The 24,138-nt window shown below is 41.0% G+C and overlaps 1 protein-coding gene across 1 annotated transcript in view; it reads left to right on the forward strand.

The window, feature by feature from the left end:
- Nucleotides 1-24,138, forward strand: part of PLXNB1 (plexin B1) — a 3,809,096-nt gene that overhangs the window by 3,528,891 nt on the left and 256,067 nt on the right. The window contains exons 32-33 of the mRNA XM_044078026.1: nt 15,826-15,910; nt 16,202-16,368. Of these exons, the coding sequence (XP_043933961.1) occupies nt 15,826-15,910; nt 16,202-16,368 (252 nt within the window). The remainder of the gene's footprint in view (nt 1-15,825; nt 15,911-16,201; nt 16,369-24,138) is intronic.

Below are 24,138 nucleotides of genomic sequence, written 5' to 3' on the forward strand. Positions count from 1 at the left end.
CTGAGAGAAGTATCATGAGTAACTATGAACAGAAATCAAGTGTAGGGTGCTCACTATTGCTGTATTACACAACACATCTGCTAAAAAGGAAACTGTCTTGTAATATAGCATAATGGATTACAGCTACAAAGTACATTCAGTCCTTGTTCAAATCCCATAAGTCAACAAGCCAGCTGTGTGGTGTGCATTTTTTGAAGTCCTTTAACCAAATACTTTTAGGACTCATCCCTGCCTCTGTATACCTGGTTAAATGCAGAAAGTGTACTAGAGCTTTATGGAGATATTAACTATGAACGAGTTTTGTGAAATACTGTAATACAAGTTTGTGTCTAAAGTCTGGCCAGAGTGGAAGTGTTACAAAGATGTTGGCAAGTGTTGCCACATGTATGCATTATTTATCAAGTAATTAGCAGCATAGTATTGTTCTTAGAGAACCTTTTCATGCAAAAGGAAAGTACTCATTCCAATATATGTGGCAAGGTCATAGTGCCTACTTGTCAATCATGCTTGCTCAAATGAAGAGTTTTGTACAAATTCAGTAACAAGATGGGTACCATTTTCACTGCCTAACCTACTGGTTAAAAAAAGGAGTCTGCAGATGAATTCCTTCCTAGTCAGTTCTTGTGTAGGTTGAGCAGATACAGACTAAAGTATCAAACAGTAAGACCACCGTACTTGTTTACTGGTCAAACAAAAAGACAAGTGTGATATCCAAAAACTGCACAAAGTGCCATCACTAGAATGTCCTTACATTTAGCTTTAGATTTTATTTTCTTCATAAAGGCCTGTTTGGTGGAAAATAAATGAAATAATCCTACACAACTTTACCAATTTGCAAGTTGAGAAGTTCTTTTGACCCACTAGAAATTTCAGAAGCCAGCACATGGCATTCCGTTAAAAAGCAGATCTATGCATGAATGTTTTACTTTGAGGAAGCAGCATTGTAAACCTATTTCTCTGATAATACATCAGAAACAGACCACTCCTGATTACTTTTACAGCCCAATGTAAATAACAAGTCAAAATGGAGTGACTACTGTTCTTATTGCTCAACAGAACAGCCACAGCTCTCAACCTCTTAGTACAAGAAATAGTCACAAAGCCATAAAGTAAAGCCCAGAAATAGGGACATGTTTTAAAAAAAATTCTCTTACAAGCTTAGAAACTTTTGCTTTAGCATAAATGTTTAAGGATATGAAGTCTGAAACTCAAATCTCATTTTCTAACTTTAATCTTTAATGATTTGCCAGAAAACCACAATTAATAAAAAAAAAAAACAAAATCTTCTACAAAATCTGTACAGTTGAGGGATGTGGTAGCTGCTATACAGTATACAGTTTTATGCAGGAAGTTTGTGGGCAAGCCTATACACAGATTTAAAGAGTCCTGAGTGGAGAAAGGGACAAACAAGCACACACCACTATGCATCTCCCTTTCCCCATTACAGTCCAATCCCAAGTAAGGAAAACAGCAGTACTGGAAACAAGACTGCCTGGTTAAAATACAGCTAGATTTTCAAAAAGTATGTCAGGCTTCCTACAAGTGAAGCATTAATAGGGTTAACTATAAGACAGCTTACAGTTCACAGATTTCAAGAGGACCATCACAAAAAGATTCTAAACTTGGAGATCTGAGCCTCACCTATTTGTTTCAGCAATATATTACTAAGAAAGGGCATTCACAGGCCGATTTGTTAGTCTGCTCCAAACATCATGACCTTGGAAAGTTACATTTTAAGCACAAACATAGGACTGAATTAAATGAATGTCGCAAGTGCATTAGCACAACAGTGAAAGAACTGGGCCTTCATACAAGCTCTGAAATAGAATACAACTCTAAACACAATGCAGAGCTAACCAGGGGAAGAGTTAATTAAAACATTTTCAAATAAGAAGGACACAAACATTCTGAAGGGGGGTACAAAACTCTTGAGCTAGGTTACTACATGTTAGTAGTATCTCAGTAAATATTCTAAACACGAAATGTAAAGCACATCTGGTACAAGGAGATTTTTTAGAAGCACAAAACGGAAGAACGTAAACAAACCCTCGGCATTGCTGACATGTTGTGGGCGGCTGCGTGCATGCATTGGGGTTCTGAATGTCAGTATGCGGGCAGGGAAAAATAAAAAGTAAAAAAATAAACTACATTCTAGTTGCCGTAACGTGAGGAAAAGGGCGACAACAGCGGTCAGTTCCTGAGATATGCAGTGTATATTTCAGTAGGCTTTTCCTACGTTGGCTAATTCTCCAGCGAAAAAAGTTTAAACTTGTTACAAACATTTGAAAAATGGCTAAATCCAATTCCGTAGTTTCCTCGTCACACACACAAAATACATAGCATAATGCTACCTTCTACCTTGTAATCCACCGATCCTTAGCGGCTCCGTCCAACAGTTAGTACAACTCTAAACACAATGCAGAGCTAACCAGGGGAAGAGTTAATTAAGTTAATTAAAACAAGAAGGACACGAAGGACACAAACATTCTGAAAGGGGGTACAAAACTCTTGAGCTAGGTTACTACATGTTAGTAGTATCTCAGTAAATATTCTAAACACCAAATTTAAAGCACATCTGGTACAAGGAGATTTTTTAGAAGCACAAAACGGAAGAACGTAAACAAACCCTCGGCATTGCTGACCATGTTGTGGGCGGCTGCATGCATGCATTGGGGTTCTGAATGTCAGTATGCGGGCAGGGAAAAATAAAAAGTAAAAAAATAAACTACATTCTAGTCGCCGTAACGTGAGGAAAAGGGCGACAACAGCGGTCAGTTCCTGAGATATGCAGTGTATATTTCAGTAGGCTTTTCCTACGTTGGCTAATTAAACTTGCTACAAACATTCTACCTTGTTTAATTAATCCACCGATCCTTAGCGGCTCTGTCCAACAGTTAGTAACGCTAATTGCCTTCAAGATAAAAAGTACACCTGCATGGGGACACCTAGCAAGTCAAGACATTGCCTCTTCCCTCTCAGACTCATCGCATACAACGTGCACCCCCTACATACACCCAGCTACCCGCAAAGTTGTTCTAAAAGACTATATTCAATTTTAGGCAACTTATAAAAAAAAAAAAACAACGCAAGTTTAAAAAGGGACCGGCGCGTGCCATTGCCTAAATCTGCCACTGGGTACTACAGGAAAAAAACAAGTAAATAGAAAAAACAAGTACAGTACCTCACCAATTGGATAGGGAACGGCAGGATGAGACGGTAGTTGCTGTGCTTAGGTGACCGGGAACTCGAACTGCAGTGGCTGAACGGGAACTCCTCGTAGTGCCTATATGGCGGTCCGTGAATTCCTTGACTGTAAAATAGAGGATCCAGTAGCAGGTAAAATCTCCAGTTCTTCGCAAAAAGAAAAGAAGAAATTACCTGCTGCTGGACCCACTATTTATTAGGGGCGAACAAAAGAAGCTTGGGTATGGGGTGGAGGTGTTATGCAAGTGGTGGCTCGGAATGCAAGAATCCGATTGGCTGCCACCACTTGCTTAGCAAGAACGTTTTAAAATGATTTTTCTGCAAAAACTTCAATGTGACCTTAATGTTAAAACACACTGAATCGTAACTAGATATGATAAATTACATATTTAGTTACGATTTCAGAGTGTTTTACATTAAGTTGCACTAAAATTTAGCAGTACACTTTCTCTAGCTTGTAGAAGCACTCGGGGGGAATGGCTTGAAAACTGTATCTTCTCATGGCGCGCTCGGCCTTAAAGGCACAGGCGCCATGAGAAGGCACTCGGGGTGAATGAGTTAAAAGCAGGGAGGTTGGTGGTGATACAGATGGAGGGAGGAAGGGGAGTTCCATAGGCGTGCCAGGGCAAAGGACAGGAGGTTTTGTCCTGGAGAGTGAAGGGGTTTGTACAGTTCTTATTAGGTTTTGGTTATTAGATCTTAGAAGTCTTTGTGGCAGGTGCATTTTAAAGGTAGAGCTGAGAGAGGGATAGAGGGAGGGATGAAAAATTAGTTTGTGAGCAAAAGTGAGATGAGTATAGGAGAGATAGTTGGGAAGCTCTAGCCAGTTAAGTTTGTGGAGAGATGCACAGCGATGGGTAGATGATTTGTGGCTAGTGGCAAATTTGGCAATTTTATTATAGCAAGAGGACAGTTTTGTTTTGAGAGATGATTGTAGGTTTGTTAGGAGAGGGGCACCATAAAGGAGGGAAGGTATGAGAAATGTAGTAGCGAGAGTGAACTTAGTAGTTGTAGTGAAGAATCGATTGTATCGGTAGAGCATGCCAAGTTTTTGGTGTTTTTTTTATGTTTAGTTGTAGGTGGCTATTGAATTTAAGCTGGTCATCAATCTGGACTCCTAGTAGTTTGGTTTCAGATACCAGTTCAAGAGATGTGTTATTCTGGCTAGTGATGGAGAATAGTTTTCTATCAATGGTGTTGGTTTTTGAGGGGGTAAATACCATAAGTTTGGTTTTTGATGCACTGAGTGTTAGATGATTGTCTTTCATCCACTGTTCTGTGGTAAAGAAGGCGTCTTGAGTCAGTTTTAAGAGAGCGGGGATGGATGTGGCTGCACAGATAATTGTAGAAGCATCTGCATATTGAATAAGTTTAGCTTGAGAAATTGAGTGGAAGAAATCATTTATGAATATATTGAAGAGGAGAGGACCCAAAATGGAACCTTGGGGGAAACCAGTGGGTGTGTTAAGGAAAGAGGAGATGGCTTTTTCCACTTGACAGCTTGTTGCCTGTTGGAGAGATAGCTGGTGAACCAATTGAGAGAGGAAGGGGATAGGTTTAGGTTAGATAGTTTAGTTAGGAGAAGGTCGTGAGAGATAGTATCAAAGGCCTTAGAGAGGTCAAGAAAGAGGGTAGATACAGTAGAGCTAGAGTCTCTGGCTTTATTTACAGTTTCCAGGAAGGAAAGGAGGGCAGTCATGGTGCTGTGGCTGGGTCTGAATCCGTGTTGTGCGGAAGTTAGTAAGTTATTATCTAAGAGATAGGGAAGGAGTTGAAGATGGATACATTTCTCTACAAGTTTTGATATAGGAGAGAGGATGGCGATGGGACGAAAGTTAGTAATATTGTTATTATTGACTCCTTTGTGCAGGGGAATGACGAAAGCCCTTTTCCAGAGATTGGGTACACGCCCTTCTTGGATAGAGCGATTGATTAGGATGCTGATGGGGAAGGCAATGGCTTCAGCAGCTATGCTGAGGAAGGATAAGGGAATGTTATCGGGGGCATTGGTGCATGGTTTTAGCTTTTGCAGGAGTTTTCTTATGGTAGAAGTAGGAATGGGTTTTAGGGAGAATGGTGTGAGTTGAGAGACTGGATATGAAGGGGGTGACTAGGGGGGATGCAGAAGTAGGGGGTGAGGTGTTATTAGAGAAGGATGAGGTTAGTTTGGAAATAGAGTCTATGAAAAAAGAGTTGAATTATGTAGCCAGGTCTATATCTAGTGCATTTGGGTCTGGGCTTGGGTTTTCTGCTGAGCCAGGTTTTAGGAGGGTAGTGATGCCTTTCCAGAATTTTTGAGGATTGGTGTTGTGGTTGTTTTGGAGTAAGGAGAATTAATTCTGTCGATCTGCTGTGATAAGCTTTTTAACGGTATTGCGAAGTGTTTTGAATTCATTAAGGGTGGTGGGAGTTTTGTTTCTTTGGTAATGTGCCCAGGTTTTGTGTCCAAGTCGCATGGCAGTTAGTGTGTTTTTTGTTAGCCAGGGGGTGGTGTTGTTTCTTCTTCTTTTGGTTTTTATGGGGGCAAAACTATCCAGCAGTTTTAGGAAAGTTGTATTGAAGTGTGCAACAGCATTCTCCAGGGGTAGGGTTTTTAGGGGGTTCCAATTTATTGATTTTAGGGAGCCTGAGAAGGTTATTGGGCTGAAGTTTTTTAGGTAGTGAGTGCTGATGTAATTATGAGTTACTTGTAATGGAGATGGAAGACGTCTGGCGAAAATGGGAAGGTGGTCACTGAGGGAATCAGGAAGAGTTCCACTATCAGTGTAGTAGTGGGGGTGAGAGACTAAGATCCAGTCTAGGGTACTGCCACTGGAGAAGTCGTTAGAGGGCCTGGTAGTGAGCTTGATGAGCTGAGAGTACTTATATAGGTTGATGTTTAGGGGGTGTGTAGGGGAATGAATGGAAGACCAATTAATATTTGTGTCTCCCATGATAATAGTTGCATTACTGATATTGGTAGAAAGCCAGGATAGGATATCCTCAAGTACTGAGGTATTGTCTCCAGGGGGGATGTAAAGTGAGGCTATGCAAATGTGTTTGTGTTTAATTGAAATAGAGCTAGTACTAATTCTGCATTGGAGAAGTGAGGAATGGGTTTGTTATAGGGAGTAATGGATAGAGTGGATGAGTAGAGTAGAGCTACCCCACCACCCTTTTTGTGGGCCCTGTCTTTTCCGATGATAGAGTAGTTTGGTGGTACTATTTCAGTATCTTTTATGAGGTTTTAACCAGGTTTCAGAAATAGCTAAGATGTCAGGTTTGTTGTGGAGAAGCCAGGCATGGAGATTTGGGATTTTGTTAGCTATGCTTTGGGCATTTAGAGAAGCTAATAGGATGGACTTAGATGTAGGGGAAGTTGTGTTTGGGCCTGGGTGATGGTGTATATCTCCAGATAGAAGTATGGTTGTTAGGTGTTGTATTATGCTGATGAGGGGTTTGGATTGCCATGTTTATATGTTGTATATTGTCAGGTTTGTGTGGATATTGGAGGTTAGAGACGGGTTGGAGAGTTTATAAGTAGAGCTTAGTTTGTAGTGAAAAAATAGATGGGTGTTAATGGGATACAGTCCAGGGAAGATTGAGACAAATGAGTGTAAGTGTGTTGAAGGGAGTGAGCTGGTTGTCTGTAGTAATGGTGTGTGATTTGTGGAGTTTGGCTGGGTAAGGTAGTGGATATAAGTAAGGTTCAGAAGTAGTAGTAGTTGGATTGAGAATGATATAAGTTTTGTAAGCATGTTGAGGCTTTGATAAAGTAGAATATGTAGTGTAGGGATAAGGGTTAGAACTAGATATTGTGCTGTTAAATATGAAGGGAGGTGTGAGGAGATGGATTATAGGGGGAGGGGGTAGAAGACGGTGGTGAAAGGGGAGGGGTGTAGGGGGAGAGGGTAGAAGATGGTGAAAGAGGAGGGGTGTAATAGGTAGAGAGGAAGTAGGATCGGTTAGGGAAAGGGGACTGGTGTAATAGATAGAGAGGAAGTAGGAGTGGTTAGGTGAGTATAAGTGTAGATGCACTGGGGGTGGGATTTGGGGGTAGGGTAGGGGAGCCGAGTGAGCCCGCAGGGCGAACGGAGCGGGTTGAGCAGAAGGAGGAAGATTCTGCAGAGACAATCTGTGTATAGCAGATTTCCTGAGGCATTCTTGGTGTTTACAGGTGAGTAGGGTGTGATAATGCAACTATTTGGTAGTTGAGGGATAGAGTGAAAAAAAATGATAGAAGTATAGCTGGATAGAGGGGGGAAGAAAAGCCCTGAAGAATAGTGTAGTACAGCAGGAAGATTGGAAAGTAGTCAGAGATAAAGTATGGGAAAAGTGGGGTAAGGATGCAGCACAAGCCTAAGGTTAGACTGCCATCTAGTGGACAATGAGTAGGGTACAACAATAGGTACCTGTAGCAGAGATAGCAGATAGAGATGGCTTCGATAGTAGTCACTGAGGAGAAAGTCAGTATTTAAGGGGTAGGAAGAGTTATGGCTGCTAGATTCCAGGCTCGATCACTAAAAATATATACAACACTAGATAATTACACAAAGGTTCAGCTTATCATTTAGGTCTAGGGAAGAATGTACTTATTCACTTTGGACTCTAGAAAAATGTGCTAGGGCAGCAGGTTTCTTTGGGTTGACACAGGAGTGACTGAAAATATAATGGAAGGGGTCTTTAAAGACCAGGCAGATAGGTTCCCAATTCTTAGTGCAGGAAAGAAGGTAGATAAATTTCTTCTTCACTTTGGAATCCAAGAAAAAAGAATGGCAGGACACTGCTGGAAATAACTCCTTCTTTTATTAAAACACACAGATCAGCCAAGGATAAGCGCTTTCGGGTAAAAAAAACCCTTCATCAGATAAAGATAGCAAACATTTCCAGCATTTTAAACCATAGTTCAGCCAATGAATAATCGGTAAACTACCCGCCTTTTTTGTAAGGCGGATTTTAGAGGTACCATGTCATTCAATCCTGGGCTTCTATGGGCCAACAATTCCAGTATCCACTTAGATTCAATAGATTCTGTTAACAGCGTTATGTCCCCTCCCCTATTATTTAACCTTACATTCACCACAGCCCTGAATATGAAGGTATGTGTGGGGTTCTGCTCAATGTGCCTATATAAGGCATTATGCATATCTTTATTCCGTATGCTGGATAGATGCTGCAATATCCTAATTTTGAACATATTGTTGGTTTTTCCCACATAAAAACCAGAGCATTGCATACACTCAGCCAAGTAGACTATATTATTAGTCCTACATGTAACTTTAGCCTTAAGGTTATAAACCTTACCATTAACAGGGTGTGTGAAAGTTGTATTCTTATTAATTAGGGGACATGCTTTGCAGAAGCCACAGGGAATACTGCCTGCTTTATCCTTAAAGGAATTGAGTGTCGTTACTAATTTCTCAGTACATAAGATATCTTTAAGGTTTTTATTCCTTCTATAACCAAAATTGGGTTTATCCCCAATAAAACCCCTCAGTTTGTTGTCACTTCTTAAGATATTCCAATTTCTATAGATAACGTTTTTTATATCACCGATGTTGCTACTATAGGTGAAAAACAATTTTGGAGCCCTGGATTCATGATTAGTGGGAACATACTTCCTATCTTCACCTGTCCTACAACTAAGCCAAGGTTTGTATTTATCAACCCTTTTTTGCTCGCTGTCATTAATAACATCATTTATTGTCACCTCCTTATAACCCCTATCCTGTAGACAGTGCTTCAGGGTATTCACCTCCTTCTCATACTGTCCATCCTCCAAGCATAGTCTGGATATTCTGCCAACCTGGCCTTGGATAATATTGGGAAACGTATAACGTGGGTGCATGCTATCATAACATAACATAAGCTGTTTTTCCAGCAATCTTTCCTGTACAATTTAGAAGAAAAGCCTGTGCTAGTTTGTAAAACACTGACATCAAGAAAATCAATACATGTGTCCGAATAATTCAACTTGAACCTAAGAAAGGACGTAGTGGAGTGTAAATATTCCACAAAATCCTTCAATAAATCCAAGCCCCCCTTCCAAAAGAAAAAAACATCATCCACAAAACGAGTATACATATGGACATGTTGCATCCACCCTGAGTTGTTAAAGATGACATCCCTTTCCCAGAACCAAAGAACTAGATTGGCATATGTATTAGCACAGGGGGTGCCCATTGCTACCCCCTGTGCTTGTCTAAAGGTCTGTTTTGCCCCCTATAAATACATTATTCTCCAAGGTCAGGCTTAATAACGTCTTAATCAATGTTATTTTCCTCTCATTTTCACCAAGGTCCCTTAGAATCTCACCTATGGCATGGATTCCATAATCATTGCTGATCACCGTGAAAAGATTGTGAACATCCAAAGTCACCATTAAGAGACCTTCCTGGGGTTTGCTGTCATACACCTCTCCTACCCTCCTCAAAAAATCACCCGTGTCTTTAAGTACTGTAGTCACTCTGTCTTTATACGGTCTAAGGGTGAATTCTATCCAAATTGAGATGTTTTCTGTGACCCATCCTCTACCCGACACAATGGGTCTGAATGGTGGGTCTACTAATGATTTGTGAACCTTGGGCAGAGCCTTAAATATGGGGATGACAGTCTTCTCTATCCATAGGAATTGAAATAACTCATCACCAATCTCCATCTCAAAATGCAATCTTTTCAAACTATTATGTACCCCGTCCACTATTAGTTTGATACCAATTGGATTGACTGGAATATAAACATTATTGTCAGACAATAACCCCTCGATTTTATATTCATAAAAAGTGGTGTCCAGCACCACCACCGCACCCCCTTTATCAGCCATTTTTATGACCAAATCCTTATTAGAGGCTAAACCTTGCAGCGCCCTCTGCTGGGCCTGTGTTAAATTATGATACCTGTGTAGTTCCCCTCTTTGAAAATAATCTTGTAGGTCATGTTCACAACTGCTGATGAACAGATTTAAAGCTGGTGTAAATGGTGGCACAAAACTACTAGGTTGTGTCAAGGTAGCCCTGCGCTCATTGCCACTACCAAAAATGCTCCTTAAGGCCAATGTTCTACAAAACAACATAATATCCAACATAACATTACTAAAATCACTTGCCCTACCGGGTACAAAAGTCAAACCTTTGTTCAGCACATATAATTCATCCTCTGTAAAAACGTGAGAAAAAAGGTTAAATACAATACCAAAACCATTATCAAAAGTCATTCTAATGTCCTCCTCCTCTTGCCTGGGTCCCTGCCCTCGCTCGAGGATCTTCTCCAGACTCCTCGTTTCTTCACCGGGGCTGGGAGCTTCTCCAAAAAATGGTCATGCCCCTGTATACTCTTGGGCCGTGCCCCCAACGCTGATTCCTCTATGGCCGTCGCTACAGATTGTACATTCTGCTCACACATGTCCATATGAGTGTTGTTAGAAATGGTCGATGGATTGTCCATTGTGGTGGAGGTAGATGGTACTTCAACTATGAGTGCAGTCCCTCCTGGGTCCCTTTCAGATGAAGCAGAACGAACCTCCGTGTCAGTTCCTCCTCCCAACGGAAGAGTACTGCCACAACTCGCACCTGCTGTTGGTGCAACCAAACGCTCCAGAGAAGCACCTCCTTCTTGCTGTCATCTGGACTGCTTCCTGTAGCTGACGTCACTCGCATTTGTTCGTTGCCCCTCCGTTCCTCGGCCAAACAAAGATATTGCCTAGCGTAAAATCGGCATAGTCCCTCTTTAATTTGTGGACCTTCTGTGTACGCAATTTTTCACTATTATCAGAAAGCGTATCGTATAACTGTTGTAAGCGTACCTTATGAGCTGGTTCACAAAAATCCATTGCCAACTTGTTGCGTATAGCCTCCACCTCAGTCTTGAGTAGGGCTCTCTCTGGGGCAAAGAAAGCATTCAATATCTCCATATATTTAAAGCTTGTTTGAATGTTCAGCGTTTGCCACTGGGCCAACAGTTCAGGATAACGTTTGCCCTGTGTGGGCATACAAATGATTCTCATCCCTCTTGGTACAATTCCATACAACTGACAAGCTTCTAAATGGTAGGTCTGCCACTGTAAGCGTTGCAGCCTCCCCACTTTGTAGCTCAAATCATGCAACAAATTATCAAAAGATTTGTCCATTGCTGCTGGTGCCCTGTTGTTAATTGTATCAGCTTTATTAACAGTGAAACCCAGATTGAGCAAAGGGTTTTCAGTATAAAAAGCATTCTCCAAGCCAATATGGATAGGCTCGCCTCTCCTTCTTCCTTCTCCATGGTTAACATTAAACGATGTAGCCATTCTCTGATGCTCTACAGCATGCATAGCACAATGGAACCAAAAAACCAAAGCAAATGTCCAAAAAAGTTCCGTGCTATAGCTGAAGTCCTACCAAACAATATAGCACGAAATCCAAGAAAAAAGAATGGCAGGACACTGCTGGAAATAACTCCTTCTTTTATTAAAACACACAGATCAGCCAAGGATAAGCGCTTTCGGGTAAAAAACCCTTCATCAGATAAAGATAGCAAACATTTCCAGCATTTTAAACCATAGTTCAGCCAATGAATAATCAGTAAACTACCTGCCTTTTTTGTAAGGCGGGTTTTAGAGGTACCATGTCATTCAATCCTGGACTCTGGAAAAATGTGCTAGGGCAGCAGGTTTCTTTGGGTTGATGCAGGAGTGACTGAAAATATAATGGAAGGGGTCCTTAAAGACCAGGCAGATAGGTTCCCAATTCTTAGTGCAGGAGAGAAGGTAGATAAATTTCTTATTCACTTTGGACTCTGGAAAAATGTGCCAGGACAGCAGGTTTCTTTGGGTTGACGCAGGAGTGACTGAAAATATAATGGAAGGGGTCCTTAAAGACCAGGCAGATAGGTTCCCAATTCTTAGTGCAGGAGAGAAGGTAGATAAAAATATAAGAGTTCCTCTGGGGCCAGGGACTCGCAGCAGCCAGGGCAAAAGCAGGAAATAAAGATCTAATGAATAACTACAGTCAGATGAATAACAACTGTTATTTTACAACCTTACTCTCATCATATACCTCCTCAGTGCAACTAATCATCTGTTTCAACTTGTCCCAATCCTAATACAATTGTATGTATGAATATAACGTACAAATGTATGTATGCAATACATATTGCCATTTTCTGACTGTACCCTAATATGTTTTACTATGTAATATAATTTTTTTTTGCTTATTGTCACTGTGTATTATAGATATGTAATACTTTATTGCTTATTTTTACTGTGTTTTTGGAGCTTTTCTCCCCGGGCCTCCACTGAAAATGGGCTCCCTGAGCCCAGTGGACCTCTCCAGTCAACAAACTGGAAATAAAATAAATAATAAAAGAAATTTTGCCATAGTGTATTTGCTCACTTTATCAGTCTCTAATAACCCCTTGCAATGTCATATTAACTACTTTTACTATTTAACATATCCAGGCATTCATAATCCCCCTTAACTATTCAGCGAAACTTGTCTGCCCTCACATTTGTATTCACCACAGACAGATCCTTCTCTTCTAATCATGTAACTCTATTCTTTCAATCCTCCATCCCCTACCTTTGTTTGCCCTCTTCTTCCTACTTTTTCCCCTTCTTCGCTATCCTCCCTCCTTTCACAATCCAATTTCTTTCTATAGCCATTTATTCCGTCTCCTTTACATTCTTTTGCCCTATTCTCAACCTATGAAATATCAACATTATTTCCTCTATTCTAGTGGGCTGTCTTGACTTACATTTTCTTAGTAATCACCTTCTTACTATCATCAGTGTTCCCACCAAATTTCTGTTTTCTTTTTGGACTTGATTGTTATTGCCTAGTAAGAATAACATTTTATTCAACACCTCTGTATTTGTTTAAACTCTCCTAAACCTTAGCACTTTCAAAATATATGCATCCAGGTCCCTCCCCCAAGATCACACCTGCATGTCTGTCCAGAGTTCCCAGGAATATCGCCATTCTAGCTGGTGTATAAAAATGTATTTGAAGGTACTACCCATTAAATCCCTCTGCTTTTGTGGCATAACTTGGCAGTCTTAATGTGCATTCCCATTCCTTGTCCATAATCTATCTTCTATATAATCTAGCTGCATTTAATTTTCCCAGCTTTTATTCAGTTTGTATATTCCTTTCCTGTACTTCTCTGGAAGCAGTTTATACCCCATTGTTATAACTCCTTTACATATGTAATAGCTATTGTCTGTCTCTGAACATCCCTGGTTTACCACATTCACCTTTCTGCCTTCTCCCTCAGTTGCCATAATCCCACAGTATTCCCACTCGTACTCATCAGGTGGCATGTGTTCCTGTTGCAGTTCCCCTCCATGTTTTTAATTGCCCCCAATATTTAACTGCTTGTTGGCTGTTCCTCCATCTCTGGTATATTGTCGTCATCTTCTCATCCCTTTTTGCTCCTGCTGTAGGCAGCAGCCCCCTAAAGAAGTCCCACGGATCATTTAGTTTCTGGGGATTTAATCTCCCACGTGGAGACTCAGTTAACACCTTCATCAGATCATCCTCTTTTCTCAACTCCTCATTTCCTTCCTTAACCATAGTTTTGCAGTCAGCTTTATATTGTATATCTGTCAACCTCATGACTGATACCAACTGACAGCTCTGCAGAGATCTTTTCAAATATGCGGAGCCCAGTCTGTCGTTCTGCTTTCCTTGTGTGACACATTCCCATGCTACCCTTTGTTTTCCTGTTCTTTATATATTCCCTCATCAATTGCTCCACATTTTTCAAAAAACCCTTTTTCGGCAATGCTCAGAAAGCTTGCCTCAGATACAGTAATTATGGTAGTATAAATAACTGTAAAATATGGATCACCTTGTCTGTCTACCCTGATCCCTCTCCACTTCCCCGTTTGATTTCTTATTTCATATACTCTCCTTGTAGGTATATTACTATGCAGAGTCCTGCTACTTTCCTTTTCAAACATACTTCTAAATACCTTATTCATCTAAATTTGTTGAAGTAGCTTGTATTCTTTCCTTATTTATCCGATTGTCTCAAACATTTTAGAATCTGCCAAATCTTACCCAAATCCTCATTCAGCCAAGTCAACATCATTAATACATCAGCATAAAAGCAATTTTCTTTTCCCTTCATCACTCCAATCTCATAATTTCATTATAGATCTTTTATGTCAAGTGATAATGTTTCCAAGTGTAATGCAAATAATAGGGGAGAAAGTGTATTACCATCTTTTGCCCTAAGAAAATATGGTGAGTATTTATTTGATAGTTTATTAGGAAGAGAAGGGCAGTCATCATTGTTTAGTAGCTTAATGAAGAGGACAGAGTGGAGTAATGTGGCTCTAGTTGGAACTGGTAGCAGTTTTGCATTATTATGTGCGATGATGGTGATTTCTAGGGGCTAGTTTGATGTACTTGCTGGTATCGTTTTTTTATAAGATGTGGGTGATATGGGATTAGCTAAGCGTTATGACTGAGAAGAGCGTAGTCCATGAGAGGGATGATTACATTCATGGCTGTTGCTTGTAATAAAGAATTAAATAATTAGAAGTAGAGTAAGTCTCAGTTGTTTGTTTTGTTCTGTAATTAGTTCAGAATAAAGTTTGAAGGAGAGGCTACGATTTATTGTGAGGCCCATGTGCTTGTACAGGAATATTTGAAGTATTTTATTGCTACTTGTGGCTTATTTTTAAGGGGATTTTCTTCTTTTGATAACTGTGTTAGAGAACCAGTGACAATGCAAGTTGAAATACTTTTTGCAACTGTTTTTAAGTTTGTGCTGTAGATGTTCCTGACCTGTAAAAAATGTCATCCGAGTACAGAGTTATTGATAACTGGGAATGGTGGTGCTAATGTCATTTAGGAATGAAGAAAATAAAGTAAAGATGAATACTGATCATTAGGGTTATCCCTGTGGATAGTGTGCCTTTTTCTTCAATCTGGTTACCTGTCTGCATTTTGAAGTTTCTTTAAGGAAGTTACTAACCAGTTTAATGCATGTCAGCTGAATCATGAAATCATACCTTTCAACTTCTTTGGCCCTGAATTCTGGACAAAGTAAAATTTAACATTGGGGGGGGCAAATGCCTAAAAGTCAGAGAGAATTGTATTATTCTAGTTCACTTACAACATGTTTTGAAGTATGAAACTGTCTTTCTTGACTAACTGTAATCCTTGGTAATTTACTAGAAAATCAAGTAAAAATATGGGGCGAAATCAAGGACAGTATGCATAGTAGATGTATATGTTTTTATAGTAGGCAGTAATCAACACTGTTGGTATCAGAAAATCTGCTTCCAGTAAAGCAACCCTTTTCTACTAAAGTGTAAATGTTGGTTGCTGTTTATATGATAGCAAGTGTAGCGTGCTGATCCAAATCTGCACTGGGTGTCTGTTAAAAGGTCTTTTGATGTGGTCAGAAAGTTTACTGTTTGTCATTTTTTGAATGTTTTTGTGATTGGACACACTGCGTATTTGAGTCTGTAGTCCTGGAAGAGAGGGGGAATGGTATTTACATGGGTTTTCAAATCTGTCCCATTTCTCCTGACTTCCATACATTGAAAAAAAGTACAATGTAATCTGCTGTGCCAGAGGAAATGCTGTCATTGCAAATTACTTAACGCTATTACTGTATTTACAAGTAACTGATCTCTTGGTGTTTTGTTTGTAGGTTCTAGATGGAGCCACTGTGACCCTTGTCCCTCGACTCAGCAAGCATATCCACTCTGAAAATCATGACTACATAGCTGGAGAGAGTAAGTGATGTTTCTGTTCCAAGAAATAATTTCTTTCTACTTATCTTTATATATCATATTATGTTATATTATATGTATAGATATGTATGTATATACACACACACACACACACACAATATTGTACAATGTGACACTCTACTGTACAGCTAAAACCAGTGAAAACTAATTCCAAAATAAAAATCTGCATATTTAGTGCAGGCCTAAATACTTTACTTAAAGGGCAAACTGGCAGTTCTTTGCATTTTCATTTTTTTTTAATTTTTGTATTGACACTCCCTTTTCTGCTTGTAGAAACACCAATGCTTGAGGATGCTGATGAAGGTGGTATTAAGCTGTGGCATTTGGTGAAAGCAAGTGAGGAACCAGAGCTGCCAAAACACCGCCGAGGCAGTTTGCGGGAGCGGGAACGAGCCAAAGCTATCCCTGAGATCTATTTGACACGGCTGCTGTCCATGAAGGTAAATGATGTAAAAAAAGTTTAATATGAAGTATGATTGTTAAGGAATAACAGAAATGTGATTACTTTGGAAGCCAGGCTCTCTTGCAGACAGCCTGGAATTCAGTAATGATCTAGCAGGAAACTAAGGAGTGTGTAGAGGACAAGAAAACTTGCTTAATAAGGGTCTCCCTAGGCTGCTATATGAAGTAATGAGTAGACATTTTTATTGGCTAAGGCTCTTCCAGTGACTGGGGCAGCCAACTGAAAACAGAAAAATTAAAAAAAAAACTGAGCACCTTGAGTGTGGGAGCAAGTTTATTCATTCATTTTAATTACAATACTATGTACGTCACTTACAGAAAGTAAGGCGTTTTTGTTTTTTTGTAATTTAGTGTGTGTGTGTGTGTGTGTGTGTGTGTGTGTGTGTGTGTGTGTGTGTGTGTGTGTGTGTGTGTGAATATGTATATGTGTATTTGCTATGATATCGATGTCCTGAACTGTCCTTGATTTCACAAAATATTTCTGATTTTTGCCTACTGTTTTGGTGCATTTCTTGTAAACCTTTTTTTTTTTTTTCTCCCAGGCAAATCGATGTAGCTTGCAGTGACTAATGACAGACATTTCAGTTTCAGTCTTGTCAGCATTCAGTAAAAACATGCCAATGTATATAAAGGCAGTATTTTTCCCTGACATGGTCCTTTGTCTCCCATTATTTTTTTCTCCCTGGTTCTGAACTAAGAGGTTGAGAACTGAGGGCATGTTGCAGTTGACTTTACACTATTCAGACAGCAGTGAGCTGAGAAGATAATTAAATGTAACACAGGAATGTAGGTATTTGTTCATTTGATAACAAAGTTATGAGTTATACAATCGCAGACCTACTAGTGGCGGCAAATGATGGTCGTGTCTGTGTGAGATACATATCTGAAGGGGCATAGATTCACTCACCTGTCTCTGGTTTCTCAGAAAATCTCTGACTTTGCCTAATATTTTGCTCTATTCCTTGTACAATTTGTGTTTTAATGACAAACGAATGAGAAATGCAGTTAATAATGACAGACATTTCAATTTCATCCTTATGGCATTCGGGGAAAAAAGGTAATACTAGGCTGTTATTCTGGTAACTTTCTAAGTTTGTTTGTGTCTTTTGGCTTTTCCCTGTTAGGGGTCGCCACAGCGGAACTCCGGTCCGCTAATGATTGGCAGTAGAGTTTTACGTGCTGGCTTGCCAGGCCTAACGCACAACCTTCAACGAAGGAACGCCCATTCACGCATGTCGCCACACAGAAGACGCTCTAACTGAGAATCGATACTACACAAAGTCCTATACATGCCACAGAAAACTGTCCAACACTAAAACATACACTGCAGCACTACACTTCAGGTAGAAACTCATTCAACCAATAAGCTCTTCATAATCACAATGTTTAATAACACCATCCCAACATATTTAAAACAGGCCATGAAACCTTCTACCTTCAAGCCCTTACTAAAACAGCATCTAAACCAGGTATGCACGTGCTCCTCACCCCTGTAACTCCATTTTCCATTGTCATCTCTTACTCCCTGTCCCTGTATAACCTCTATCCCTTTCTTTACAGTAAGCCTATCTACCACTTCTCCTCCGCTTCCTTCCTATCTTAATCCCAACTTTACATTTCAGTTTCTTTCTGACCTTCCCACTTATTTTATTTATTCATTTATTTTATTTTACGTTTGTTGACCGGGCTAGTCTAACTGGGTATATGTCCATTTTCAGTAGAGGCCCGGGGAGAAAAGCTCCCAAGCATCAGCAGTGACAAAGAATACAATATATACTAATAGTCAAGTGAATTACAGTACATTGGCTGCATTGGTCAGAACAAAATTGTACTGAGTCATTTAGTAGGTTTAAGCTAAGATCAAATACAGAGAGCAAAAGCATAAATAGTTTTTTTTTTTTTTTTTTTTTATCCATCTCTTTCAAATATTCTCTACCATTCTCTTATCAGGTTCTGTGTCAGTAAGTACCTTCCCACTATCCTTGATTCATCGACTATACAATGCCTTTCTCCTTCATATAGTTTTAACTCTGCTTACCAACCAATGTTCACACTCCATACCTCAGTTTTTAATAATTCCTACAATCTATACTGTAGCCCTCCTTACTCATGTCTCGTAAGTCGTATCTAATGTCTGCTTGCCATGTCTTGCATGTAAACTGTGTCTATAATAAATGTTTTATAGGAAGTTAATATTATGTATGTCAGCCTAAAAAAAATATTTGTTTCATTTTTGCATAGTGTTACTACATAAGTTATCTTTCATATGTAGATAACATTTTTTTTATGTCATGACCTATCTTAAATGTATTTACTGGATCTTTTCTCCCCAGGCCACCTCTGAAAATGTTCTTTGCCCAATTGGACTTTCCCAGTAAACTAAGACAAAATAACTTTTTGATGTGAAGTTGTTCTATCTTGCTGTTCATTCTTACTGATGGGTTCGAGGCCAATCCTCGGCTCCGACTCGGCCAACTTCAAAAGCTCGAGGCCAACTCCCTATCCCATGATACACCCTGATCTTCCCCCAGATCTCATTTGCTGCTGCAACTTAATCGGACGTTCACCAGTTCTGGCCAGTGAATAACTTTATTTTTTCTCGAAAATTATAGCTGTTAAAATAGCTTAGTTGCTTATTTAGTCATTTAGATAGTGTTTAGTCTATTCTTAGATTATTTAGATAACATCATTGGTTATTAGGGTCGTGTTTTTTTAAGCCTTCTTTTCTCCCTATCTCAGTTAGTTTAATTACTGAGAAATTAGGCCCTTTTTTCTCTTTATCTTGATTATCATATAGAGAATGTGTTTATATTAGATTATAGCCCTTCTTTTTCACAGGGCACTTAGTGGTCTTTCTAATTAGTGGCTGTGTTTTTAGGCCCTTTTTTTCTCTTTATCTTGAATATCATATAGAAAGTGCGTTTATATTAGATTACAGCCCTTCTTTTTCACAGGGCACTCGGTTGTCTTTCTAATATTATAATTAGATGTTAGTGGCTGTGTTGTAAGGCCTTTCTTGTCTTATCTGTAGTATTCCTTGTGTGTGGTATGTGTTTGTTAAATTACAGCCCTTCTTTTTATACAGGGCAGATAAATATTTGTATTAGCTAAATCTCTTAGAGCCTTCTTTTCTCAAGGCTTTGCTAGTTCTTTTGTGTGTGCATATTATTGTTAGAGTCCTCTTTTTTTGTAGGGCATTGTTGCTGTGTTTTTACTTTATTTAGTATTTGCCTTTGGAAATATGTCTCCTCCGCAGGAGAAGGAAAAAGCTAATTCTGGCTTCAAAAAATGCCCAAGATGTGGGCAAAAGATGTCTATAACTGATGGACATACTGAATGTGTTTACTGTTTGGGTGAAATACACCTGCAGGAAAGCTGTGCTGTATGCCACTCCTTCAGCTCCAGAGTGCTGCATGAGAGAGAAAGAAAACTTATGGATAAGGGTCTGCTGAAATCCTCTTTTCAAGAGTCGCTGGATAAGTCAGACAAGCACTCCAAAAAGACTTATGAACTGACAAAAAGTCCATCTGCTTCAAAATCAGCTTCTAGTAAAGCGTCGACATCTGTTCCACAGCCTTCGGAACCGACTGTCATTACGGTTAGCTAGTCCCCAACCTTGGAGCCAGTATCTCCTACTTTGAAGTCTCCCATATTACAGTCAGTGTCTTCATCACATTCTTCACGGGCCTCAAGTAGACTGTCTGATTTGGATGTGGTCTGTGTGGTAAAGAAGCTTCTACAGATACTGGCGCTGGCAAAAATTTTATCGGCACTGACCCCGGGGGCTTTGGAGCCGACCTTAGTTCCTCCAACATCTTCTGTTCCTCCTCCAATCTGCATGGAAGTTTCAGAGCCGGAGAACGTGGAACTGATGATTGTGGACCCCTTGGGTCCGACACCTACTCGAGGTTTTTCGGCCCCAACTGCCCTCATGTCTTTGACGCTGACCGAAGGATCTCGGGGTCGACACTCACAGGTCGGGTCCGGGGAGGATAGTAGGACTGACTTGTTGGTGCCGACTTTACCTCTCGGGGCTTTGGCTCGAGTGAGTTCGGCTCCTTCCTCTGGCTCGGAGCCCTCCGTACCAGCGTAGGGTGTTTCCATCAAATCTTCCTCTCATCGGGACCCATGGGCATTCAAGGCTTTGAGGAGGGCTTTGTCTGCACCGACACCCACTCCATCAGTTCGAGCAGCTCCCTCCCTGAAAGCACCGATGTCTGCCTCTTCATCACACACTCCATTGAAGCTTAGAGAACTTGAGCCTCAGGAAGCCCTATTGGGTGAGCCATGTTCTTCTGAGACCTCTCCTGAAGCTCCCACTGAAGAAGTGCCTAGGAAGAGACTCTGCAAGAGGAAGCATCTGGACTCCCCACAAGAGTCAGTCACTTCGGATACTGACTTGGATGAGTCAGAAGGGTCCCCACAGTCCCCCTCGGAAGACATCTCCTTTGCAGATATCTTAGAAATTCTTAAACAGAGGGAAGGCTGGAAATCCCTTAACCCTTCTGATGATGTCAGTCCTCCTGAAGGCTTTTGGGTCTCAATCCTCCACCTCTTGGGTGTCTCCACCCTTTGATGAGTTGCTTGAATTACTTACTCGAAGGGCATGAGAGTCCCCAGACACCATGGAGCCTGTGCCCAGGAGGTCTAACAAGTTTATAACTAGCCCTCAAGACAGACCTTACCTTACTAAAGGAGTAATTATCAGAGACTTCTTCATCTGTTCATCCTCCTAATAGAGAATCCAGGGTTATAGACAGATACAGGAAGCGTATGTTTAGTTCAGTGGCCTTCATCCTTCGATCGCTGAACTGCCTCACACATTTTACTAGAGTGCAAAGATCTCCTGAAGGAGCTAGGAGACACCCTGCAAGGTTCAGTAGCTGCGGGGGTTTCGGACAAGGTAACTTCCCAGCTCTCCACTCTTAATTCAGTAGTGAACTCCTCCATGCGTCTGTTGTCATATGCAGCTGATGGTATGAGCAGAGCAGCTGGTACAGGAATCACACTCAGGAGACATTCCTGGATGTGCTTATGTTCCTTTGCGGAACCCTTTAAGTCTTCCTTCATTAACACCCCCTTTGATGGTTCGTCCTTTTTCAGACCTAAGGTAAAGGAAACGCTTACCGGGAGTGAAAAAGACGGAAAGACCTTGTCTGCCGTCGGAGTATATTTTTATACCTCGAATACACCTTACCCCCAAAGGGAGGGGGAGATGGAGAGATTTGGTTCCGTAAATCTCAGTGATCTTTCGTGAACACTCATGGTGAAACCCCTTCTAGAGGCAGAGGAGGGGGTAATAATGGAAGACGTTGCCCACGCGGCAGAGGGGGTCTGCAGAACCAGGGCGACAGAGATCAGTTCTTTGGCAAGCCTTGTCAGCACTCCTGAAAGGAGGCCCGACTGTTCATCTCTGGAGGCAGTTGGGGGACACCTATCTTTGTACCTAGGCATCTGGCTAAAAATAACAAAAGACAGCTGGGTACAAAGCATAATATCCAAAGGATACTCGATTCCCTTTGCCAATCCACCCCTTCTAGTAAAAAAAATCCCAGATGTTCCACCCAGTCACATGTACCAAGCAGCCGTAGAGCTCCAAATGTTGCTGGGCAAAAGAGTCATCCAACTGGTCCCAGCAGACCAGATAGGATTCAGAACTTTACTCAAGGTTCTTTTTATTTCCAAAGAAAACAGGGGACTTGGAGACCTATTCTGGACCTAAGCAGACTAAACAAGTCAGTAAAAAAGGCGAAGTTCCGGATGGTCATGCTTCAGTCAATGCTTCCATTTCTGGGGAGAGAATTGGATGTGCTGTACAGATCTTCAGGATGCGTACTACCACATAAAGATGGGCAGACCATCCAGGGATCATCTATGCTTCCGGCTGGGAGCCAGCCATTATCAATTTTGCGCTCTGCCCTTTGGTCTTACTACAGCCCCAAGAGTGTTCACCAAATGTATGGCAGTAGTCACCGCTCACCAGAGACTGTTGGGATTCCAGGTGTTTCCATATCTAGACTACTGGCTCCTCACTGCCACCACCAAGCATCAACTTATTCAGGCGAGGGACACAACCTTAAATGTCTGCAGTCAGCTGGGAATTACCCTCAACTCAGAAAAATCTGCCTTATCGCCATCGCAACAGACAGTCTTTATAGGAGCAAAACTAAACACATTTTCAGTGACATTAAGTCTGCCTCCAGAAAGAACTTGTCTCTCACGAAAACAAATATTAGACCTGCTTCCAAGAAAAAAAGCCCCAGTCTCAATGGTACTCAAATTGGTAGGATCGATGGCCGCAGCAATCATTGCCATTCCCCTCGCTCAAATGCACATGTGAGTTCTACAATGGCTCCTGTTCTCTCAGTGGTCCTTTCAGTAACTTACAATGTCACACCAAATTATCATAACGAATACGTGCAAGAAGGACCTTCAATAGTGACTGACGTCTCAACATGTAACTTGGGACGGTCCATTCATTCTACCCAATCCCATAGCCACAGTGACCACGGACGCTTCCTTGATTGGGTGGGGGGGACATTATCAAGGGAGAACAGCCCAAGGCACGTGGAAGAAACACGAGGCTCATCTGCATATAAATGTTTTGGAGATGAGAGTGGTACTTCTAGCGTTGCAGTCCTTTCAAGACACTCTACCTCTGGGAACAATTGGAATTCAGACAGACAACATGTCAGTGGTCTGGTACATAAACAAGTAGAAACCAAATCTTACCCCCTGTGTCGAGAGGCTATGAGAGTATGGCAGTGGGCAGTCTCCTCCCAGCACTTTGATAGCAACGCACATCCTGGTGAAATCCAGTGTGATAGCAGACAAGCTAAGCAGGGCAATTCTACTGCTTCATGAGTGATCCCTAAAGAAACAAGTAGCGGAACGGATACTCCGCAGGGTGGGCTAGCCTTGCTGCGATCTCTTTGCAACCCCAACAAACACAAAATGCAGCAGCGACTTTGCACTGATTCCACCGCCGGGGAATGCTCCAAGGGATGCACTGGTGCACAGTTGGCCACTGGGTCTCCTTTATGCCTTTCCTCCCTTCCCTCCGATTCCCAAAGTATTACAGAAAGCAAAATTTCTGGGAAGGACTATGATCTTAATAGCCCCTTACTGGCCTCAGCAAATTTGGTTTCCCTTCCTCCTGCCTTATCTCTTGGAACAGTCCTGGACCCAGTTCCAGATCTGTTGATCCATTCATCGGGGGCTCTTCATCCTTCTCCTTATTCCCTCAAACTGACAGCTTGGCTGCTCCAATTCCCACAATAGCCAGGATCTACAACCTCTCAGCTGAGGCCCAACAATATTATAACATGCTGTCACAAATCATCCACCAGAAAGTTATATCTTAGCAAATGGAAGAGATTTTCTTTATGGCCTTCTCAAAATGATGTTGATCCTTATCTAGCTCTGATCCCATCTATATTGGAATTTCTAACTAAACTTTTCATCGAAGGAGCTGCTGCAGCTACCATTAGAGTTCAATTAGCAGCAATCTCATCTTGGCTTCCAAGGCTCCAGTGTCATGTCATATCAACACGCTAAAGTCTTTCTTAAAGGTACCATTCATTTGAGGCCACCAATCAGAGCTCCAGTCATGCCATGGAATCTAAATTTTGTTCTCTCCGGAATCATATTATCTCCTTTCGAACCAGCCTCGTCCTGTCCTTTGAAATTCCTTTCATGGAAAACTATATTTTTGATGGCCATTACTTCTGCTCGGAGGATTTCTGAGT

This window comes from Protopterus annectens, chromosome 7.part0 (genome assembly GCF_019279795.1).
Source record: "Protopterus annectens isolate FY-2018-M chromosome 7.part0, PAN1.0, whole genome shotgun sequence".
Lineage (NCBI taxonomy): Eukaryota > Metazoa > Chordata > Ceratodontiformes > Protopteridae > Protopterus > Protopterus annectens.